At 36.6% G+C, this 23,849-nt stretch overlaps 1 protein-coding gene across 8 annotated transcripts in view; it reads left to right on the forward strand.

Annotated features, from left to right (window-relative positions):
• The window catches only part of LOC150107493 (jouberin-like), a 422,644-nt gene that overhangs the window by 176,742 nt on the left and 222,053 nt on the right, over positions 1-23,849 (forward strand). For all 8 annotated transcript variants that reach the window (XM_090391911.1, XM_090391912.1, XM_090391908.1 and 5 more), the window contains 2 exons: positions 2,746-2,839; positions 13,675-13,770. In XM_090391911.1, coding sequence (XP_090248037.1) covers positions 2,746-2,839; positions 13,675-13,770 — 190 coding nt within the window. The remainder of the gene's footprint in view (positions 1-2,745; positions 2,840-13,674; positions 13,771-23,849) is intronic.

A 23,849-nucleotide genomic window follows, 5' to 3' on the forward strand; every position in this document is an offset into this window, starting at 1 on the left:
TGCGATAAGGTGTGTGAGACTAAATAGACAGAGTAAAATTATTGAAGTTTCTTGGAATAATGAGGAATGGTCTGCTTTCTCTTACAATTGTAATATAAGATATTCCACTGATCAAACAGTTGTGATCGGTACTGGCTGTAGTATGTCGGTGCTATAAAGCACTTAAATACAGACATGAATCTCTCGGAATGTGTTGTTTGAATGGAAAGATGAAACTAAATGAAATCACAGCTTCTCCTGAACCATTATTATCACTCATTACATTCAATAAATTGATGAGACTGTGAATGTTGCAAACTATTCGAGCTTATAATTCTGCATTTCAAATGACATTATTTGGTGCGAAGCAAATAGTTGAAAGGAGATTTATGCTTGCTTTCAAGGTGCAAGGTGCCATTTGGCTGGAAGTTTGTTGCCAGCCAAACCAAATTACCATAAATTTTTACAAATTTATTTTGTTTCAAACATACGCGAACAAGCAGCTTTCCATTGTAGACAAATCATAGGGCTGAACAAAGAAATTCTATTTGATTTACAAGGAATGTTACATCAGCATAACACGCACACACACACATATATATATATATATATATATACACAAACTTTTTTTTTTAAGTTGTCTATAGAGAATGCTAACAATGCGCAAGAACTAAGATAGGCTATACATGTAAACTGAGTACCGACAAGATATCATACAGGCAGATTCAATGTGCCCACAGCTAATGAAATAGCAATTGTCATTACTGGGCAAGAATTTAATCACAGAGACATATGTCCGCATATAACTGCAGAGACATGGTTACGACGATAGATTGAAATGTATATGTGAGAATCATATATACATTTCATGATGCACTCCAATATCCACTTTTATTTTGCAGAGGAGAGGATGGAAAGTGCATTGATTTACCGCAAATGAATCCAGGAAGTGGAGAATCTACAAGTAGAAAAACTGTTTCAGCAATGAATTTTTATGTATATAATTTTCTACCTGAGTAGAAAATTATATACATCACTGCAATGCATTGTGTGCTGATGAAAATGCTTCAAACATTGGCCAAATTCCAATATTGCATTCTTCTTTTGTGGAAGTCCCCCAATTGCAATGGAACTAAGCTTCAAGTAAAATCGTTGAAACTGAATATAATAGATGCTGTGATATTTACAGGTTCTGGTATCATAGAAATTGTCTTCATTCCTTGAAGACAATGTAACTGTTTGAATGCATTTGCATTCAAACAGTTACAATAAAGCCCAAGGATAGACCCATAGATATGCAGGTTTAGATTTAAGAGGTGAATGTTTTGGACACAGCCAGTTATATGTAGTATGTTCTTTAGTTAGCAGTCATGAGAGTTTAATTATTTTTGTCGAGGATGATGAAACTTCTAATGTTGTTTACAAAGAAGTGTTATTATGCTCACAGTTCTACACCATGATGAAAGCACCAGCACCAAATGCTCAAGTAAATATCCTGAAATGAACCGCTGGCAGTATAAGTTCACCTCGGTGAAGCAGGTGGGCTCATCTAGTTTATAATATAACCAAGTGGAAAAACTTTCAACATCTTTCTCTAATCCAGAGTATTTTAATAATAAGGTATGACACCTTTTGGTTACTTGTATTTGGAAATATGACTTCTGCATTACTTCAACCTTGGTATCATGTCTGGGTCTGGCTCCCACTGATGAGACTTCAATAAAGATCAAAATTGGTCCGGATAGTGGCCCTTCACATAATGCATAGCATTATACATGTCTGTAAGGATATGTGCTTTCCATTACGGGATACTAAGGCAATTGATGTGAAGTCATTAGCCTCTATGTATGAGTTGCCCTATCATGGAGTTACTTCATGTGCAAACTTTATTTGCTTATACTTCGATAAAGGATGAAACCAAACCAAGAATATAATTTCTTGGCATCTTTAATTTATCTTAAAGTTATTTTTGACTTTGTGAACATAAAAAAAGAAGAGCAAATTTCAAAAATTAAAAAATTAATAGAATCAAATGACTTGTTTAGCTTTCCTTTGGATGAGTGGTACCAGTATTAGAAATAAAGGTATTTAGGTATGCTTTTCATTTGGATGATGCAAACATTTTATAGTCTCCAGAAGTTATTGGACTTGGGGAAAAATGTTTCAAAACCTGTAAGCATAATAAGCATAATAATAGCTGAGACTCAGAGATCATAGTTAAAAGCAATGAGCAAGAGTGGAGCATAGAGAAATGCACTTTCCCTAATTGTTATGCTACTGTATTTTTACTGCCTAAACTTCACATCTGATACATCGCTGGACTAAGGAAACTTTTCAGTGCATTTGAAGTACTGCAGTAGGAATCAGTTTATAGTCTGCATATTTGGTGCAAATATAGTAGTGGTAAAGAAGTTAAAAAATTATCCTTATCACATTACCCTTATTAATGTGATGAATGCTCTTTTAAAAAAAGAAAGTCATATAGATTCATTATTATTCATAAATTATCTTGTGGTATGTGATACATGCAAATAGAGGTGACTACCATATTTGCATGTATCTTGGACTAAAGTTATTATATTGGCCATAGCATAGTCTGCCTCAGGAAATGCTTATGCTCGATGTTTAACCATTTGCAAAAGGATAATTTATCCTATTGCAAGTGGTTTGAAATTATATTTATTAAATTTAGTATTGCTAATCATGAAGAACTGCAAGGTATACTATAAATAAATATATAAATATTATTGAAAAATTTAATTTCAGGTCACTAATTCCAGCGTGGGAGGAACAGCTAATTTTCAATGAGAATTTTACATATTTTATTCAGGAGAATCCTCAGGTTATTTTGTTTTTTGAGGTAAAAAATCAATATATGAAAACTAAAACAACTCTTGTTTAAAATAAAATGAATCGACTGCTATTCAGATTGTTCAAATACTATATGTAATTAACTAACTTACTTGGATTATCATTTATATATATGAACTTATTCAGTTATTTAAAAAAATATATATTTATTTATTTACCTTTGCAACTAGCTATCTTAAAACATAGGTATTGCATTTATGCTGATTTATAGGGAGAAATTAATTTTGAAATAAGAGAATTTAAAATTGGGAATTCAGGATTGTTTTTCCCTGATTCTAGAAGGTAATAAACGGAGTATATTAATCAGAGAATGAAAATTATTTGCTCTGTGTTTATCAAAAATTTCAAAATATTTTTCATTATTCTTCTTATTGTTAAAACTATTTACTTATGAATCAACAGCTACATGTTTTTAGTGGGTTTGAAATAATCCAAAGTCATGAGGTATTGAATTGGGGTAAGCATAGCAGATTAGCATCTTCTTCTTCAAACAACCTCCTGCATTTTGACAATCTGATATGGAAGCATGCTAGCAGAGTTAACTAGTTCTTGTATGAAATTTCTCCTACAGGAATTTATTTCATAGTACAGTAGACTCGACTATCTGGCCCAATGTGGCGAAAGGGCAGGCCGGATAACACAAAAGCCAGATAGGCCGGAATTCTAGGCCTACCTTTTCACACAAATGTGAAAAGGTAGGCCTAAGATGAAAGAGTCAAAACTTACAGTTTTTAGTTTTTGAAAAAGTCCTTGATAGATGACTGCTTCACCCTTTTAGCCCTCTTCCGCGAAGCAATGTCCCTCCATTTTACGCAAGCAGATGATATCAGCTGGCGTTGCTTCCTCCTGCTCACTAATGTACTGCAGCACTGCCTCAGTCATCTTGAACCCTTCCGAATGTGGGATGAGATTTTTCCTGTCATCTAAGGATGCCTCCTCCTTCTCTTCTTCTTCCCCCTGGGTCACTATTTCCACAATATCGTTGTCAGTTATTTCATCTACTTCGTCGTTTGACATCCATTCTGTAATGTCCTCTGCATTGACATCATCACAGCTCTGTACATTTTTGAGCAACAAAACAAGTTTATCGTTTTCATCTTCCACTTCAGTTTCATACACGGGTTCAAGGTTGAAATGTCCACCTTCATGGTCCAAAAGAATTTTCCAAGACTTTACAAGTGATATGTTTCAAATCTCTTCCCATGCTTCAACCAACCACCTTATGACATGACATCTAGCAAGTCAATCTTTTTTTCAGAGTGGTTACGCAGTCTTCATTATTATCATTCACTGATATCAACGAACTGAGAAGATGCCGACGATACTTTTTCTTTAGCATTTCAAGGATGCCCTGGGTCATCGGCTGACAAACAGCAGTCACATTGGATTGTAGCAGACGCCTGCTTGCAACGCCTTGGCAAAGTAAATTACAGTACATATTTATTCCTCATTTTATCATGGAGAATTACTGTATTATTATAATTCTCCGTGATAAAATCCGGGTTCCGGATAGTATGGAGGCCGGATAGTCGAGAGTCTACTGTATATTGAGATGTTCTTTTGAAAAACAGGATGTCAGAATGATAATTAAAGTATCATAAGAGAGTATTCATTACTTTCTCATTAGAAGATTAGAGACAACAATTTTGATAAGGGGGAATTGGATTACTTTGGTGCTTTTCTTTCACATGGGATGGGGAATGAATCCTCTTCACTACTTCCACATTCCCAAGAACTGCAGATGACCAGACCTGCATAGAGAAATCCAGATGTGACTATCAAAGCCTTATAAAGGGGAATTATTATTATTCCAGAGGTCAAATGTGGCCAAAAATCTGGGATTATTTAATCCCAGAGGTCTCAAAATCACCCACACCCAACTGTAATACCTTCTCTTAAACTCTAGATACACTCACAACTTCAACAGGCAAAATGTTCCACTTCCTCACTCACTCACTACTTTTGCGATAGAAAAATATAGCTTTCACCTCTGTCTTAACCACATACAAACTTCACTGCCACAGATACCCCCCCTCAATATAATGAAAAATTCATCAAGTAATTTCTTATAACCATATTACTCCACTTTCTCCTGTCTGCGGTCTACATACTCTCAATCTGTCTTCATAATCTACTTTCCATAATAATCATGATATTATCTTTGTAACTCCTGTTTGCAGTCTTTCTTTATCCTCTCTGAAACTAGGAAATCATACCTGCACTAGTCTGCAATCATATCAGGGCCTTGTTAAGAGGCAAAATGACTTCCTTATCCTTTCATGTCAATGTTCATTTTAGCATTGCAATTATCCTCTGAGTTGAATTTGCAATTTTTGCTATGTAACCTTTTAACTTCAAATTCCTATCCACCATAACTCCAAGATCCCCTAACCACATCAGTTTCTCCAAGCATAATCCTACCATTATATAATATGCACTGGAAATCTTATCTCACCAGAGTGCAATAACTTTACAATTACTGACATTAAATTCATATCCATTATCATTTGTCCACAGTTCTAGCCTATTCAAATCATTCTGTAAATGCTGTATATCAGTAGTATCCCTGATTGCCCTGCCTGTCTCTTTGCATCAGTAGTAAACAACTGAACAACTACTGCCAGTCCTTCATAATATCATTAATGTATAGGTTGAACAATGGTCTAAGGATTGATCCTTAAAGAACACCACTGGTTACTTTTAATCTGGCATATTCATAAACACAATATACTACTTTCTGATAGCTGCCCTTCAGCCACCTGCTTATCCAAGTCAATAGTTTATATTCCAATATCATATTCTCCAGTTTGTGCAATGGCCTTTTATGTGGTGCCCCTGTCAAATGCATTAGCAAAGTTGAATAGTAATCATAGTTTATATATTATTATCTTAAGGAATGATAACTTCCTTATCTCTGCTCTTGTTAATGTTATTTTCAGTAATCAATAATCCTACAAACTACTTTGGCCACTTTGCAATATGCTCTTTGAGCTTCTATTCTTTAGCTTCATTAGTTTCCTGTAGCATATTTCTCATCGAGATTCCAGACTGAAACTCTCAACTAGTTGGCTACCCCGGATGTGGTAGCATGTGTCCTCATAGCATATTTCTCATCTTGATCCTGGACTGCAGTTCTCAATGTGTTGGCTACCCTGGATGCGGTAGTATGTTTCTGATCAGAAGATACGCTCTTCATGGAATTGGGTAAATGTCTGTAAACATAAGAACCATATACTGCAATGGATACCAGCCCATGTTAATATTGAAGACAATGAAAGAGCAGACAGTCTAGCCAAAGAAGCAAGACATTTATCTCAAAAATTACACCCACTATCACTAACTGATGCTAACTCTGTTGCCAATATAAGATTGGTAAAATAAACACTCAAGAAGAAGAAGGAAATCAGTGAAATTAATGAAAATAGAGAAATAACCACACTCATCACCAGACTAAGGATGGAACATTTTAAAGGCATGAAAATTCAGCCAGACGGTAGTAGGAGCTATAAAGCATGAGAACTGTCTGGAACATCTGCCCATATCTATTGTTGTCCAGCAATTGCTGCTGCTCTACAGAAAATTGACAATAACCCTAGAGAAAAGCTATACTTCATCAAAGTTCAACAGATTGCCAAAGCAGTTTTACAGTTCCACAGTCATATCTAGAAGCTCTTCAATGGACTCGACAACAGCAACATTAATTTCCAGAAGTAAATTCCATCGGTGTAGTACAAACATAATATTTTCATCTCAGAATGCATAGCTTACACTTTTCATTAACCTAGCATATGTTTTTTGTCCATACTCTGTCTATTTAATGATTCTGCAAGCTCTCCATAGCATTGATTTACTATTATACTATCCAATTTTGCATATAAACAAACACTAAATAATTTCCCTTCATATAATTTCCCATATCATTGATGTACCAATTAAATAGCTGTGGTCTAGGCAAAGAGTCCTGTTACATATCTCTAGTCACCTGTCTTCTCTTGAATCCTGCTCATCCATATATAAGGATGGTCTGAAAAGTTCTCGGCCTAATAATGAAAAAACGAATATATAATTTCAATTTTATTTTTATTTTTCAACATAATCTCCCTTAAGACTAATACATTTATTCCAGCGATGCTCCAGCAGCATTATCCTGTCCCTGTAGTGGTTCTCAGTAAGATCTGCAAAATACCCCTCTGCAGCTGCAATCACCTCTTGATTCGAAGAAAAACGCTGACCAGTGAGGAAGAGTTTTAATTTTGGGAAGAGACAGAAGTCAGAGAGAGCCAAATCTGGGGAATAGGGTGGATGTTCCAACAATTCATAGTGCAGATCCCTTAATTTTCCCATTGGCAAAACACCTTTGTGGGCAGGTGCATTGTCCTGATGAAAGAATTTTTTTTCTTCTGCAAACTAGATCTTTTCTCACGAATTTTTTTGTCTAATCTGGTTAAAAGATCGGAATAATATTCTCCGGTAATTGTTTTACCATTTTCAAGATAATTAATAAACAGAATGCCTTTAGCATCCCAAAACACCGATGCCATGACCTTTCCTGCTGATGGAACTGACTTTGTCTTCTTTGGTGCTGAACAACTGGCTTCTGTCCACTGTTTTGACTGCTAATTGGATTTTGGTGTGTAATGGTGAATCCAAGTCTCATCCATAGTAAGAAATCAATGCACAAAATCAGTTTTATTCTTGTTAAAATGTTCCAAGCACTGTTCAGAGATTTTCATGCAACTGCATTTTTTATCTGCTGTGAGTAAGCACAGCCCCATCTTGTGCAAAGCTTTTTCATATGCAATTCTTCATGCAAAATATATCCTACGCATTCTTTTGAAATGCCTATAATCTCAGCAATTTCACACATTTTGACTTGCCAATCATCCAAAACCATATCGTGCACTTGATCAATGATTTCTGGTGTTGTTACACTTTTTGGACGTCCTTCATGTGGATCGTCTTCAAGGCTGGTACGGCCACATTTAAACTCGGCAGCCCATTTCTTAATTGTCGAAAATTATGGAGAAGACTGCCCATAAACTTTTATGAACTTTGAATGAATTTCTTTTGGCATTAAACCTTCTTTTACAAAGAATTTTATAACCGCACGATACTTAATTTTATCCATTTCAAGGGATACAGACAACACTTTTGCTTCAGACAGTTGTATAAAACAAACTACTTGATAGAATGACTTGCAATTTCACATGGATGCTTATGACAGATGTACCAACTTAGAAAAAAAAATCTTGCTGATAGTGTTGCCATCTATTGTCGAGGTAGAGAACTTTTCAGACCACCCTCGTATTTGTGTTTGATATCTGTCCATCAGTCACCCCCCCCCCCATATCCATATCATCAACTTCATATCCATCCCTATATGTTTTGATTTATCATAACAGAATTGCATCAGATATATCCTGTCATATGTCTTTGCTAAACCTAGCATTATCATTTGTGTAGCCTCTATTCAACTCGGTTGCCACTTTATTATAAAAAGGTGAGTAAATTACTAATATATGACCTTCTATAAATTAAAGATACCAAGAAATTATATACAGGTGATTCTCACATTACGAATTCCCACTTTAGGAATTTTTTCTTTATGAATTTTTTGGATCAGAATTTTTATTTTAAATTGCGCACAGCAAAAGCAATTAGGGGCATGTACGGGGAATTACGCAGTATGTAATGACATAATGATCAGTTAGAACGAACCTCACTCACTCACCAGCCTTGGCGACGCGAGTATGTCATTCATAGTTTTCTTCAATTACACCTGTTTTTTTTTTTTTTTCTTTTTTGAAGGAATTAATAAAGATACTCTTCCAGTAATATGGAAGGCAAATAAGTAGGCTTGGCTCATGGATTCCCTATTCGAAGAATGGCTTATGCATCACTTTGTTCCTGAAGTGAAACTTTATTGTGAGAAAAAAACAACTTCCATTTAAAGTGCTTCTGATAATTGAGAATGCACCCAGTCATCCCTCATTAGTGGCTTACATTTGCCCTAATGTAAAAATAGTCTTTTGACCTCTAAATACAACTTCTCTTGTACAACCAATGGATCAGGGAGTGATTGCGACGTTTAAAGCACATTATCTCAAAACTTTTAAAATGTTAATAGAAGCAACTGATAAAAATGGAAACTTTTCTATCAAAGAGTTTTGGAAGAGATTCAACATTTTTGATGCAAATCGGGTAACGCAGAGCACCTGGCATAAAGTGTCCAAAAAAAACTATGAAAGGAGTATAGCATAAACTTTGTCCTCTGATTAATGATAATTTTGAAGGCTTTGAAGACCCAACAAATATTGTGAATTCTGAAACGCAAGCGATCTTAGGGATGGCTAACCAGTTGCAAATGGAAGTTTTGAAGGTGATGTTAATGAGCTGCTTCAGTCTCACACTATGGAACTCTCACCCAATGATCTCCTTTTGAATTAGAGGAACAAGAAAGAAACAAAGAAGATAACAAATATGAAGCTCCAACTCGGTTTTTCACTTTAAAAGGCCTAGTAGAAGCATTTAAACTTCTCGAAAAAAACTCAAGCACTCTTTGAATCACAAGATTCAGACTTTGAACGATTTAGTTAATTTTCCCACAAAATGAATAATGCTTCTGATTGCTGTCAAGCTATTTTAAATGAAAAGAAGTGAAAGTCAACAAAGCAGATGACACTCGAGACCTTCTTCGAAAAAAATGATGCGCTGAAGTTTCCTAATATATTTCTTACTACCTCGACAGCTGCTGATTCACATGATGATATAGATGATCATGAGCTAATTTTATTTATTTTATTTTTTCAAATAATCTTTTTTAATTTAAATTTTTTCTTATGTTATTTTTTAAATATGTAAATCTTTAGCCAGTAAAGTCTTTCCTTATCATTTAATATTCATTTTATATTTTATATATTCCTTCTTACGAACATAACTCATAAGAAATTATTTTCAAAGCATGTTATATTGAAAGGCTCATAAATGAATGATTATGCTTGCATTAACCAAATAGTCAGTATATCATTACCGGTATATGTATTTTCAAGTTAGCTAATGTGCAGGCAATATGCTTTTATCTACTTCCACATCATTAAATTGTGGTTTGTCTCTGAATCCCATCCCATCTTCCTTTTGTGTTAGGCTCAGTGACCTGTCACATCCCAGTAACTTGGTATCTCAGAAACCTGATTACTGCTGGATAGGTAATTTTATCTGCTATGTCTGTGAACTGTGTGTGTTCTTCTGGTCAGTTTTTCTGGATGAAAAACCAAATTTCCAGAAGATAAAGCTCTATCACCTCCATACCAGACTGGCAAACTTCCCTTCATTTGAAAAGCCCTGATAAAGGTTCTTTGCATCCTGAACAGGATTCAAAGTCAGGTCTCTCCGACTAAAGGGCATCATTGATATTGACTGAGTTACAGAGGTTCTTTGTCTGTGAATATATGGTAATTATGAGTCTGCTTTGGTGGTTAAAGCTGAGAACTTAAATGCCATTAATATCAGCGACATATGGAAAATTAAAAAATTGACAGTTTCAATGTAGAAACATTTTTGCAGTTTTATCCTCATTATAGGATAAACATCATTCTTGGTCCCTTCAGATTGTCAGAAATTAGATGAAGTGAACATAAAAAATGTTATTACCTGCAGCACAGTTCTTGACCTTGCCTAGTCAAGAGATCATCAAATCTTGCTATATAATTATTCCTATTGATAGGAACACCTTTTTAAAGGATTCTTGTGAGGTTCTCTCTCGCATCAGCCTAACGTCAACAAAAATAGAGATTGTGACAGGAAGGTAGTCAGTGTGTTGCCTAGGTATGACTGTGGTGAAGAGCAAGGATTATGAATGATATGCTGGCTGAAATGTGTGAGGAGATGGGAGTACAGTTTGTTAATGTGTGGAATGAGTTTGAGGGACGAAGTGAGCTGTATGGGAGCGATGGACTGCATTTGAGTGGTTATGGTGTGAGTCGCTTGGAGAGACTGCTGCTGGAAGGTAGAGAAGCGAATAGAGAGATTGAATCAGATTGAGAGGGGAGTGATGTGGAAGAGCAGGAGAATAAGACAGGAAAGATTGAAGAAGTGGATATGAATGGTATGAGTATAGAAAATGAGAGAATGGGTGTGCAAGAGGAGCAGGGAAATGAGGAGGGTGGACAGGGGTACACAGCGTGAGAAAGGTGGATGCTCCAAGAGGACGTGAGAGCATGTGTAGGCAGGAAAGGAATGGGATGATCAGGGATCAAGAGGAAACAGTTAGAATTGAAAAGGGTTCTAAAATGAAGAAGCAGAAAGGGAAATGGCCCCAGTCTAGCATGGAGAGATCACATCGAGTGAGTGGTATCAGTGGAACTAGCTGTAGATCCAGAAATGAGCTGTTGTGTTTGTATACCAATGCTAGAAGTATAAGAAACAAGGCAGATGAAATAGTTGCACTAATTGCGTCTGTTCACCCAAAGATTGTCGGAATTAGTGAGACATGGTTGGGAATAGGATGACATCCTGACAGGAATAGAGATGGGAGGGTATGATGTGTTTCATGAGGATAGAATGGGTAAAAAGGGAGGGGGGGTTGCTATTGATGATAGAGAAAGAGTTATGTCCATACAAAGTAGAGATGCAAGAGGGAAATAATGCCAGTGGTTTTCAGGCAGTATGATGTGAGATAGAGGTGACTGGAATCAAATACTTGGTGGGATGTTGTTATAGACCAGGTAATGTGGATGGTGGTGATAGTGAAATGTATAGTCAAATTAGCCAAGCAAATAAGAAAAGTGATCATTATGAGTTATTTTAATTATGGCAATATAGACTGGAATGATGAGATTGCAAGTGGAAGTAAAGAAAATGAGTTTCTTGAGTTTTTGAGGGATAACTACCTCAGACAGTATGTAATAGAGGGCACACGAGGATCAAGGGTCTTGGATTTGGTCATCTCATCAGAGTATGTAATTATAAATGAGCTGTCAAATCATCCACCAGTTGGTGAGAGTGACCATGAGGTGATTACCTGGGGGGTTGCCAGCAGTGCGAGAACCCCTGTGAGAAAAGGGTATATGTGGAACTACAAGGGGATGGGGTGATTATGAAGAGCTCAGGAGACAGCTTGCGGGTGTAGCATGGAATGAGGAGTTAGCTGGAAAAGAGATCAATGCAGCTTGGGAGATTTTCAAAAACTATCTAGCAGATGCAATGTCTGAATGTATTCCAAGGGTGAGAAGGTTAAATAAGGTAGGTGTGAGATGGATGAATAAAGAGATTAAGCATGCGATACAGAGAAAAAGGGCATTGTGGAGGCAGCATAAGAAAAGTGGAAATAACCAATTTCATGAGGTCTATGAGGACACTGACGTGTAGAAGTAGGGATATTCTTGTTCCGTTGTATAAGGCTTTGATTAGGCCACACATGGACTATTTTGCCTATATATGGTCACTGGGTTTTCAGAAGGATGAAGAGCTGTTGGAAAGGGTCCAAAGGCGACTGACTAAGGTAGTTTCTGACCTCTGGAATGTTGGATATGAGAAAAGATTGAGAAGATGTAATTTGCAGAGTCTGGTGGAGAGAAGTTAGAGGGGAGATATGATAGAGACCTACAAGTTGGTAAGGGGTTGTTATAAGATCAATGGTGGAGAAGTTCTACAGAGAATAGCGGGAGATCAGGGGAGAACCAGAGGTCATCCCTGGAAACTGTATAAAGAGGGTGTGAGTAGGGGAGTGAGAGGCAGGTTTTTTTCGTGCAGAGTTGTGAATGATTGGAATGCCTTGCCTGAGAGTGTGGTGTCTGTAAGGAGTTTGAATGTGTTTAAGATGCGGTATAATGAGATGTGTGTGTGTGATAAAAGGTCCTTCCAGATCTGTCTTTCACTTCATGAGGTCTTGGGGTAATAATAATATTAATAATAATAATTCACAATCTAGAAGATTGTGAATTATGGGGAATACAGAAATACAAAGAACAAAGTTTTTCAATTAATGCTTGAAAACAGTACTGTGTTATTATTATTATTGTATTACCTCTTCTCATGTCCTCTTGATTACATGTTGCAGATTGTAACTGTATGCCACCATTCATTTTATTTTTAATGTACCAACATTAGAAGATGTTTAACAAAAGTTGCTTTTTATACCTTCAGCCATTGCTTTTTATTTGCATAACATCTGAGAATTCTTGACTCCGTTCCATGAAAGCAAAAACAGAAAAATTCAAATTAGTTGCATTTTATTTTATACTTTTTTATAGATTTGTATAAAATGTATTTTATACAAAATTATAAAAACAATTTTTCTCCATACATAGTTACCAGACATTCTGGTTTCATAGCCTTTTAGTTCTTTGACTGTCCAATCAAACCAAATCTCTGGCTGATTTGTGTGTTTCATTGAGAAGAGAAACTCCACCACATGTATACAAAATCAACTTGCCATCTGTTTGAAACTCCTTGTATAAATTTCTTACAACCATCTAGGTTGGAAATTCTTATAAAAATTTTACAACATAAAGTTGATTCAAACTTGAATCTTTCTATCCAGAGAGACTCTCACTAACAGAAGTGTGGTTATTATCAGGTGATACAGATAAAGCTTGGCTATATGGAGAAAGAAAAGGGACAAGGATTATATTATAATTTACTAAATTTGCTTTTATTGTTCATTTATGAAGTAAACAGTAGGATTTGAATATGTATCTGAAATATAAGTAGTATCCTTGATGACATTAATAACTTTGGTTTATATAAAAATTAATGATTGCAAAGTAGAAATACTTGAAACTTTTTTAAAAATAAACTGAGGGCAGATCTTATTAAATTGTATAGGTCATTGATTTTCTATGTCCCTCTGCACCAGATGTCACACCAAGAAGACTTCAACAAGAAAAAGGTTGGCATAGAATTGCTTGGGCATTTTTAAAGGTACAGGATTTACATTGCTGTCATTAGTTGATTATAGAACAGTTTGGTTTATATTTTAGTTCAAATATGAAAAATTATTTATTTCAAGATGTCGTTTTTACTTCAGATTATATTACACCTTTCACTATTATTATTATTACTATTAAGAGAGCCCTCCAGGGAGACAGGGACTCATCAAGGAAGGTCACATACCCCCCCCCCTCTACACACACACACACACACACACACACACACACACACACACACACACACACACACACAAGCTATCATACTTATTCTTGAATTCATTCACAATGCTTGCACTCACAACATCCAATGGCAATCCATTCCAATCATGCACCACCATACGAGAGAGAAATCTAGCCCTCATCCCCTTCTTAGCAGCATCCTTGGAAGCAACTCAGCTTCCAAGGATGCCCTCTTGTCCTTTCCCCACCCTCCATTAATTGAAAAATTCCATCAATTCAAATCTTGTGACCCTTCTTTCTCTTGTTTGCTAGTGTCTGCGGTCTACAAATTCTCAATCTGTCTTCATAATCAGTATTCCACAATCCTGATATCATTTTTAACACTCTCCTTTGCATTCTCTCTCCAATGGAATCACAAAGGAAACCAGGAGACCAAACCTGCACACAATAGTCCAAGTGAGGACTTATCAAGGCCTTGTAAAGAGGCAACAAAATAATATCCTTATCTTTACATCTGAACATTTGTTTCAGCATTGCAATTATCTTTTGAGTTGTATTTGCAATATTTGCTACATGGCTCATGAACTTCAAGTTCCTATCTACTAACACTTCAAGATCCCTAGCCTCATCAATTTCTTCACGCATAATCCCACCAATATAATACGACATTGGTTATCTAATCGTGCCAAAGTGAATGACTTTACATTTACTGACATTGAATAGATATACATTTTCCCATGCCCACAATTGCAACATATTCAAATTATTCTGCAAGTACTGCATATCAGCAGCATTCCTGGTTACCCTACCTATCTTTGCATCATTAGCAAATAGCTGTATCTCGCTTGTCAAATCCTTCCCAATATCATTAATGTATAGACTGAATAACAGTGGACCAAGCACTGATCCTTGTGGTACATGACGTTACCTTAAATCTTGCAGACTCACATCCCCATATACCACTTTTTGATTACTGTCAGTCAGCCATTTTCTTATCCATGCTAGTATTCTATAATCCAAACCTATATTCTCCAATTAATGCAACAGTCTACCATGCTGTATTCTGTCAAAAGCCTTAGTAAAATCCAAAAGTATTATTGTGTATCCATTCCCTTGTCTAGTTCAACGATAACATTGTTATTGAATGTGAACAAGTTGCTAAAACATGACCTTCCTTTAGTAAACCCATGTTGTTCATTGCAAAGTAGAGATTCACCATCAACCAATTTCTGAATGCGAGCCACCCTAACCAATTTTTCCAAAATCTTCACCACCACTCCTGAGATACTAATTGTTGATAGTTGGATACATAAGTCTTTGCACCACCCTTGTGCAATGGAATTACCATACATTCTTTCCATTCCTACAGAATCTTCCCTGTTCTGAGACTCATAATAAACAGCCTGGTCAAAGGAATAGCAAGTTCAGCTGAACACACTTTTAGCACATGTGCTGATATCTCATCAGTCTCTATTGCTGAATTCTTATTCAGTTTGTGCAACAGCTCTAATACCTTGTCCTCATACACCTGAGTTTCTTCATCCACTCATTAGTCGAACAATCTCTTCTGCATCTGTAACCCTCATGCCATCTGCATTTAGAAGCGTTATTCTTTCATATTCATTCTTTCTTTTACTTGCAGCATATCAATAGAATTCTTGTGGATTGTCTTTAGCATGCAGAGCCAGTTTCTTTTCATACCCAGATTTTGCTTTCCGTACAACAGTTGTGGCTATTCTAGCCTGCTGCTTATAATTTTCATAATACACATTATCCTTATGCACACTATTCCTTTCACATCATCCTTTTCTTATGAATCTCTTGCTTAATAAGATTACACATCCGTTTCACTCCTACCTTGTTTATTCTTTGAACTCTCAGGACATGCTTTGATATTGTATCATTTAAGTATTGTTTAAATGCCTCCTATGCACAGTCGATATTCTTCCCATCTGTCAACTGATCTCATTCCACTGAACTCAGTTGGTCATAATTTTCTGCTTTGTAGTTCAGCATGTAATCTTTTCTGAATGGAACGTTCATAAACTTAGTCACTTTCTCCATGTGAGTACTGCATGATCACTGTCACCAACTGGAGGCAGAATAGTTGCATCTTTAACTGAAACACTCTCTGACACTATAATCAAATCTAACACTCTTTGCCCTCGAGTTCCTTCTGTCACATGCTGCTTGAGGAAGTTGTCCCGCAACCGCTCAATAAATGCATTTTCATTCTTCACATGAGATTCTACTGCTATCCAATCAATATTTGGATATTGATTGGATAGCAGTAGAATTGAAGTCTCCCATTATGATTACCCTTTTTGCACTCATCTTGTTTATTTGGTGATGGATTTCTTCACTAGCAACTGATCCACCAGGTCTGTAACAACACCCCACTATGTAATTGATCTTGTTAGATTTCACCTCACACCAGATGGCTTCAAACTCACTGCCACATGAAATACTGTTAGTAGTACCAGAATCATAGTACTCAACTCTAACTGGATTCAAGTCATCTGATATCATTAGCAGCATGCCCCCCCTCCTCTCTAGCCTTCCAAAAAATAGTATACCCTTTACACTCGATACCAGTTAGTATGTCTGATTCTGATAGCCAGGTCTCACTAATGCCTGCAAAACGAGATCCCAACATATTGACTAAAGCAACAAACTCTACCCCTTTGTTTCTAATACTCCTAGCATTTGTGTACAGACATAATAATCTACCTGCATGTTTATTTGTATACTCTTGTCTGCAATCTGCATGACACAGTTGGACAACTTGCAGATCTCTATTCTTCTTTAGTGCCCTTATACATGTAGACATCTTTGCACACGTTTGATGGGTCCAAACTGGATGAACACAAAGTCAAAATTGTTCTCTCCTCATTAACATTTCCATGACAAAGCCCATTCCTTTCATTACTACAGTTATGTAACATTGTCACTCTTACACTCACATTCTCACCATTCCTCCCTTTATAACTTAGTTTCCCTCACTCTCTGTCTTAGGTCTGATACCAGTTATTAGTTTTTCTACACTCCTGATACCAAATGCATTCAGGTGTAATGTCCCTCTTATACAAATTCAGTCTTCCCTCAAACTCACTCCACGCATCCAAACACTTGCATCCATTCCTCTACACAGCCTACACATTGAATCATTTGCCATCATAGGCCTTCTTCTTAATTCATTTTTATCATATTGAGGTAAAATACTGATGATTTTCACTTTCTCACTCTTTGCTCTCGCCTCTTCCAACAACCCTTTCGTGTCCTCTCTCATACCGAACTTATCACTAGTTAAGTCACTAGAACCTATTACAATTACGATTTTGTTTACTTTTCTTCAATATACAGGTATCCCTCGATGTTACCACGTATATCAAAATCGCATTAATCAAATCTAATAATCAATGGTAAAAATTACAATTCGTCCATGATCGATTACTATATTAATAATTTGTTTTATATGGTACTCTTTTAGGAAAGATAAAAAATGAATGCAAAGTAAATGTTTAATAAATACTTGTACCTGTATTATTTACTGCAATTTTTTTATCAAAAGAAGTTATCAAGAGTTGTTTGAACAGTTTTAGTTTTTTTCTTATTGGCATAAATTCTACGATAACAAGCAAAATGCCTCTCCAGACCTCGGCAAACAAGCAATAAAACATAAAGAAAACACACCGCAAATATAATACATGACGGTTTATTTATTTTCAGTTACAATCTAGAAATTATTGAACAAAGAATAAAAAACAACAACAACAACTAAACCATACTATACTGACACCGGAGGTTGCGGTATATCTCTCAGATACAATTTACTGTCAAATATCACGAACCTTTACATAACATGTGTTAAACCAAACTGACAGTAAAAAACAGCGGAATATCACTCATAACATATGAATGCACAGCTACTCATGACCTCCAAGCTATACACTGAATTGTGTAAGAATATTAATATTAAACATTTTTCATGTATCTGCCAGATCAGCTGCGAGCTCTGCAGGGTTAAAGGCGCATTAATCAAAACTCTTGCCACTTATATCAAGGATTGCTGCAATTAATTTCGCCGCATTAATCAAATCTCGCATTAAGCAAGGGATACCTGTATAGTAAATATTATTTTTCATTTATTTCATGATTAGTCAGAAGACTTTTCACATAACATCTGCCATAACTAGTTCATATTTCCACTTTAAATTCACTGTCTACACTTGCTACATGGCCCCTGAACTTCAACTTCTATCTACTAACACTCCAAGATCCCTAGCCTCATCAGTTTCTTCAAGCATAATCCCACCAATATAATACGACATTGAATATCTAATCACTCTGTTGGACAATGCATTCACTCAGTATTCATTGACTTAAAATTCTAGTTGCTCTTTCTTCATGACTTATTTTTTAAAGATATTAACAAAAATTGGAAGACTGTTATCTTAAGAGCAACTCCCACATAGCTGTAGTTTTTTTTAATTTTTTTAATTTTATTTATTATTTTTTTTTTTACAACATTAGAGGCTTCCAAAAATAGGACTTTAGATCTTTCGTCTGTTACAATTGACTTGTTTCATTTACTCACTGTTGCTGATGTTGATGATACTGATTTGAAATTCAGTGAAATATAAGCAAGTTAATAAAACATCTTTTTATAAAATAATTCATTTGGTGTTGTTAATACTGTTAAAAAATAAATCATGAATAACTGTCAACACATAAGCTTATCTGTCAGACTTCCTACTCCCTTGTCTGCTGCTCCTTTAGACAACTGTAAATTACCACTTGTTTTCCTTCGATCTGTATAATCGCCTCTTCATTAATCTGAAAAATCCTTACAAACTTAAACATCTCCATCATATATTTCTCATGTGATAGGTTCTGTCCTGAAACTCAGAATTTTCATCATGCAAATGTTATCTTAAGTAAAAGAACAGATGTAATTAATAAAACAACAGGGGAACGGTCGTATTTTCAGGGAGCTCCCGAAAGCTAAGTACAATTTTGAATGGAAATTAGAATAAATGTTAAAAATCATAATGTAATATTGTCTAAATTTGGTAGCTTGTTGTGTCTGTGTGATTTTGGTGTAAATTCCGTAAATTAATTTAGTCTTTAACGATACGTTTCATATATTTGAATATGGTGCCAATGCGACGTAAGATAATGGCGTCCAAAAATACGACGCCATTGTTCAAAAACTGTAGTGTGAGAGAGTTTGTCCGGTGTGATGTGTGTGGAATGTATGCATTCCCAAATGAGTCTGGAGTATGGGTTGAAAGTGATAGTGGTGGGAGAATGTGTAGAAAGTGTATGCAAAGTGAGGAGTCGAAGTATGTGTCAGGTTGTGAGACAGTTATGGTTGAAAAAAGCCAGAATGCGAGTGAAAATAGTGGCTCGATAGGGAATTGCGGTGTACAAGATGGCAATGTGAGCGGTGATCTAAGAAAGAGTGAGAGCAATTATACAGAAAGAGAAAATGGTTTGAATGATAAAAAAAATGAGGAATTAATTGTAGGAAGTGAGATCGCTAGGCTGCGCGCAGTGATACAAGATGCGCAGCAGCAATTAGAGCACCTGCAAAACTCTTTCCAGAGTGATTCGGCTAACGGAAATAAACAGCGTGGGCGAGTTTCCGAAATGAAGGAGAGAGTATTGTATGGTGACTCGTTATTAACAGGAGTAATAGATGGGAGTGTAACTAAATCGTACTTGCCGGGTGCGAAATTTAAGGATGTAAGTGAGAGCATTAGAGTGCAAAAACAGAGGGTGAAAGAAATAACAATTGTGGCTGGTACGAATGAATTGAAAGGTGATAAATTTTTTATGAGAGAGGACTTGAAAGTATTGTTAAAGGTAGCGAAAGAAAAGAGTGACAGAGTTAGAATGGTGAGTCTGTTACCGCGGTATGACAGAGAGGAGTTTAGAAGGAGGGCCATAATCGCAAATGATATTATGCGCAGGTTATGCGGACGGTGTGGTGTGGAATTTGTGGACGTGTGGAATGAGTTTGATGGGCGAAAGGACTTATACAAGATGGATGGACTGCATTTGAATGGACTTGGCGTGCGGAGACTGGAAAAAGTGTTGCTGAATGAAGTGAAAATGGATGTGCAGAACCAGGGAAACTAGAACTACCAAGGAGGGGGGGAAGTGGATATCCAGACATCAGTGAGACAGTTGAGTGTAAAAATGTATATAATGTACCTGAGCCAGCAATAAGGACAAAAAATGGGAATGGGATATTTAGAATAACGCATCAAGATAGGGGTGGGACAAAGGGAACACTGCAATTCATGTATACTAATGCCAGGAGTATTAGGAACAAGAAGGAAGAATTTTTGGCCTTGATTGGCTCTTCCTGGCCACAGGTTATTGGCATTAGTGAAACATGGCTGACGGAAGATGATATAGTTAGTGGGATAGAATGTGTAGGTTATAGTATGTTTAGGAGGGACAGAGAGAATAAAATTGGGGGAGGGGTGTTATTGATGATAGCTGATGAACTGCAGCCAAGGAGAATTGAAGTATTGCAGGATAGTGAAATGAGCTCATTTGAGGCTATTTGGTGTGAGATTGATACTGGCAGAATAAAATATACAGTTGGGTGCTGCTATAGACCAGGTGATGGAATAGATGGTGGAGATGGTATGCATAAACAAATTGATGAAATGAGTGGAAGGAGGGTAATTATTATGGGGGATTTCAACTATGGTAACATTGATTGGAAGGAGGAGAGGACACATGTGAGGAAGGAAATGGATTTTATTCAATTATTAAGGGATAACTATCTGAAACAGCATGTAATTGAAAATACTAGGGGTGTGAGAGTGCTTGACCTGGTAATAGTATCTGAGAATTTGACTGTAATGAATATGACCATGTTGCCACCTATTGGTGAGAGTGATCATAAGGTCTTGACCTGGGAGGTGGCTAAAGGTGTGAAATTTGTGATTAAGACAGGGTATATGTGGAATTACCGTGCTGGCAAGTATGACAAGCTTAGGAGATTGCTTGGATCAGTGCCATGGCATGTACAACTGCAAGGGCTGGACGTCGATAGAGCATGGGAAGTGATCAAAGAGCATTTACAGGAGGTTATGGCTGATTGTATACCTAAGGTCCGAATAGTGAAACAAGGAGGGGTTAAATGGATGAATAACACCATTAAGCTTGAGCTGCAAAAAAAGAAACAACAATGGAGGGAATTTAAAGAAAGGGGTGACCTGCAGGCACATGAACGGTATAAAGTACAGGCTAGAAGGGTAACGAGTGTGGTAAAAACAGCAAAAGCCGATTATGAAAGGAAACTAGCTATGCAAGCAAAAGAGAATCCCAAACAGTTCTTTCAATATGCTGCAAGCAAGAAAAAAACTGTACATGGCAAAATGATTTTAAGGAATGACGATGGTAAAGAGTTCACTGAACCAGTCGATATAGTGGAGTTACTGAGCGCGCACTTTGCAAAAGTATATCATCCAGGTGGTGACGTTGAAAAAATGAAGGAACCATTAGTTTATATGGGAATTGTGATGAATGAAGTGGAGGTGAATAGTCTATTACAGAACCTTAATGTGAATACATCTGTGGGATTGGATGGTATACCGGCACGGGTCTTGCATAAAGCGGCTAATGAATTATCAGTGCCCTTGACCATGTTGTTTAATCTGAGTCTCAGGTCTGGCTTAGTCCCGAAGGTGTGGAAAGAGGGGAAAATAGTTCCACTGCATAAAGGAGGATCCAAGACTATGGTTGCAAATTACCGACCGATCAGCATATCAGGAGTCGTTGTCAAGGTCTTGGAGAAAGTAGTCAAGGGAAAAATACAGGAATGGATTGATGAAAATGAGATACTGTACAGAGGACAGCATGGCTTTGTGAAGGGTAGATCATGCCTCAGTAACTTGCTCAAGTTTTATAACAAGGTGACGGCTGAACTGGATAAGGGAAATGGGTTTACAGTGATACTGCTGGACCTGGCAAAGGCGTTTGACAGGATACCACATGGAATTCTAATCCGTAAACTACAACATATGGGAATGGATATAGGGTTGGTGAGTGGATAGCTGGGTGGTTGATGGAGAGATCAAAGAGTAGTTTATTCAGGAGTAGAGTCCAAAAAACGGCCTGTGACTAGTGGTGTGCCACAGGGTTCTGTTCTTGGACCACTGCTGTTTAATCTGTTCATTAACGATATAGGGAATGGTCTAAGTGGGACAGTTCATTTGTTTGCTGATGATGCAAAGTTGGGTAGGGCGATAGTGAATGCAGAAGATGTCAAAGTCTTGCAAGATGACTTAGATTGAAGATTTGTGGGTTGCAGAAACTAGTTGATAGGCGAAAAAGGGGAGATATGATTGAGACATTCAAATTGCTAAAAGGATTCTATAGGATTAATTCAGATGATATTTTTGAGATCAGGACTGGTGGTGGGAGAACTAGAGGACACCCATGGAAGCTGGGCAAGAGCGTGGTTAGCAGGGGTGTTAGACTGGGTTCTTTACTTTTAGAGTGGTAAATGAGTGGAATAAGCTGCCAGAGTCTGTTGTGGGTGCTATGACAGTGAGCGAGTTCAAGGCAAGGTATGATAAATACTGTGAGAATGTTGAACAGCTGTGTGAACATGATGTTTAGGGCCTCCCTCGATGAGTCTAAGGACTCCTGGAGTAGCCCGTGGTAATAATAATAATAATAATAATAATAATAATAGTCATAATACTCGCCTTACTGCCTTAGTTTATTTTAACTGTAATTCTATCCAGCCCAGTCTGATCTGTCATATCATCTATTTCTTATATCCTCTAAGGTCTATACATTACTTCGCAACTTACCTTTATAACACAAATTTAGAGGAGGACTGATATTAACTTAGTCATATCATAAAGATCTTCCAGTTTCCTCATCACCCTAAAAACATGAAATCCAGACATAGTAGGAAAGGTGCAATCTGGTCACAGCCTCAACTGTAACTTCCCTATGAATAGTGAATTCAATATTTCTCACCAGTATAGTTTGCTTAGAAGCAGGAGTTGGTTTCCTTCTTAGCAAAAGAGCTAGAGAGGTACTGTTAGGTTAAAAACCAGTCAATGAATGAATCATAGTAACAAGATTTTAAACAAAACCCTTTAATATATCAATAGTCCAGATACATGCACCCACATCTGACAGCACAGATGAAGATATTGACTTATTCTACAAAAATCTGACAGAGACAATAGATACAATACCAAAGCAAGATGTGCTAATTATTGAAGGAGATTGGACTGCCAAAGTCGGAATAGATAATGATGGTTGGGAAAGTGCCATTGGAAAATATGGTTTTGGAGAAAGAAATGAATGAGGTGAAAAAATGTTAGAATTTGCTGTGTATCACGAGATGATGATCTGTAACACAAGATTCCAGCAAAAGGAGTGTAGAAAATGGACGTGGTGATCAAATGAGGGGAAAACCAAGAACATGATTGATATGATTAAAAGACGATGGATAACATCAGTACAGCAGTGTCAAACTTTTCAAGGACCGGATATAGACTCGGATCATAGTTTAGTGATTGCAAATATCAGGTTGAAATTAAAAAGAAAATATAAACCCTATCATCAGAAACGAAGAGACACAGCAAGCGTAAGTGAAGCAGAAATAGGAAGAAGGTACAGAACAGTGTTAGAAGAGAAACTTAAAAGTGCAGACAAAGAAGAAAATTCAAATCTAAGAGTGAGAGGATTAATGAAGGTGATAGAAGAAACAGTACCAGAAGAAGAGAAGATCAAGACAAGAAACACTGAAGTTGGTACAGGAGAAGAGAATGTTGAAGATAAGAAGAGATACATCAGAACAAATAGAGGAACAGTATAGAAGAAAGTGTAATGAGGTGAAAAAAG

This window comes from Typopeltis vanoorti, chromosome 4 (genome assembly GCF_054136105.1).
Source record: "Typopeltis vanoorti isolate ZY-2024b chromosome 4, IOZ_Tvanoo_1.0, whole genome shotgun sequence".
In the NCBI taxonomy this organism is placed as follows: Eukaryota; Metazoa; Arthropoda; class Arachnida; order Uropygi; family Thelyphonidae; genus Typopeltis; species Typopeltis vanoorti.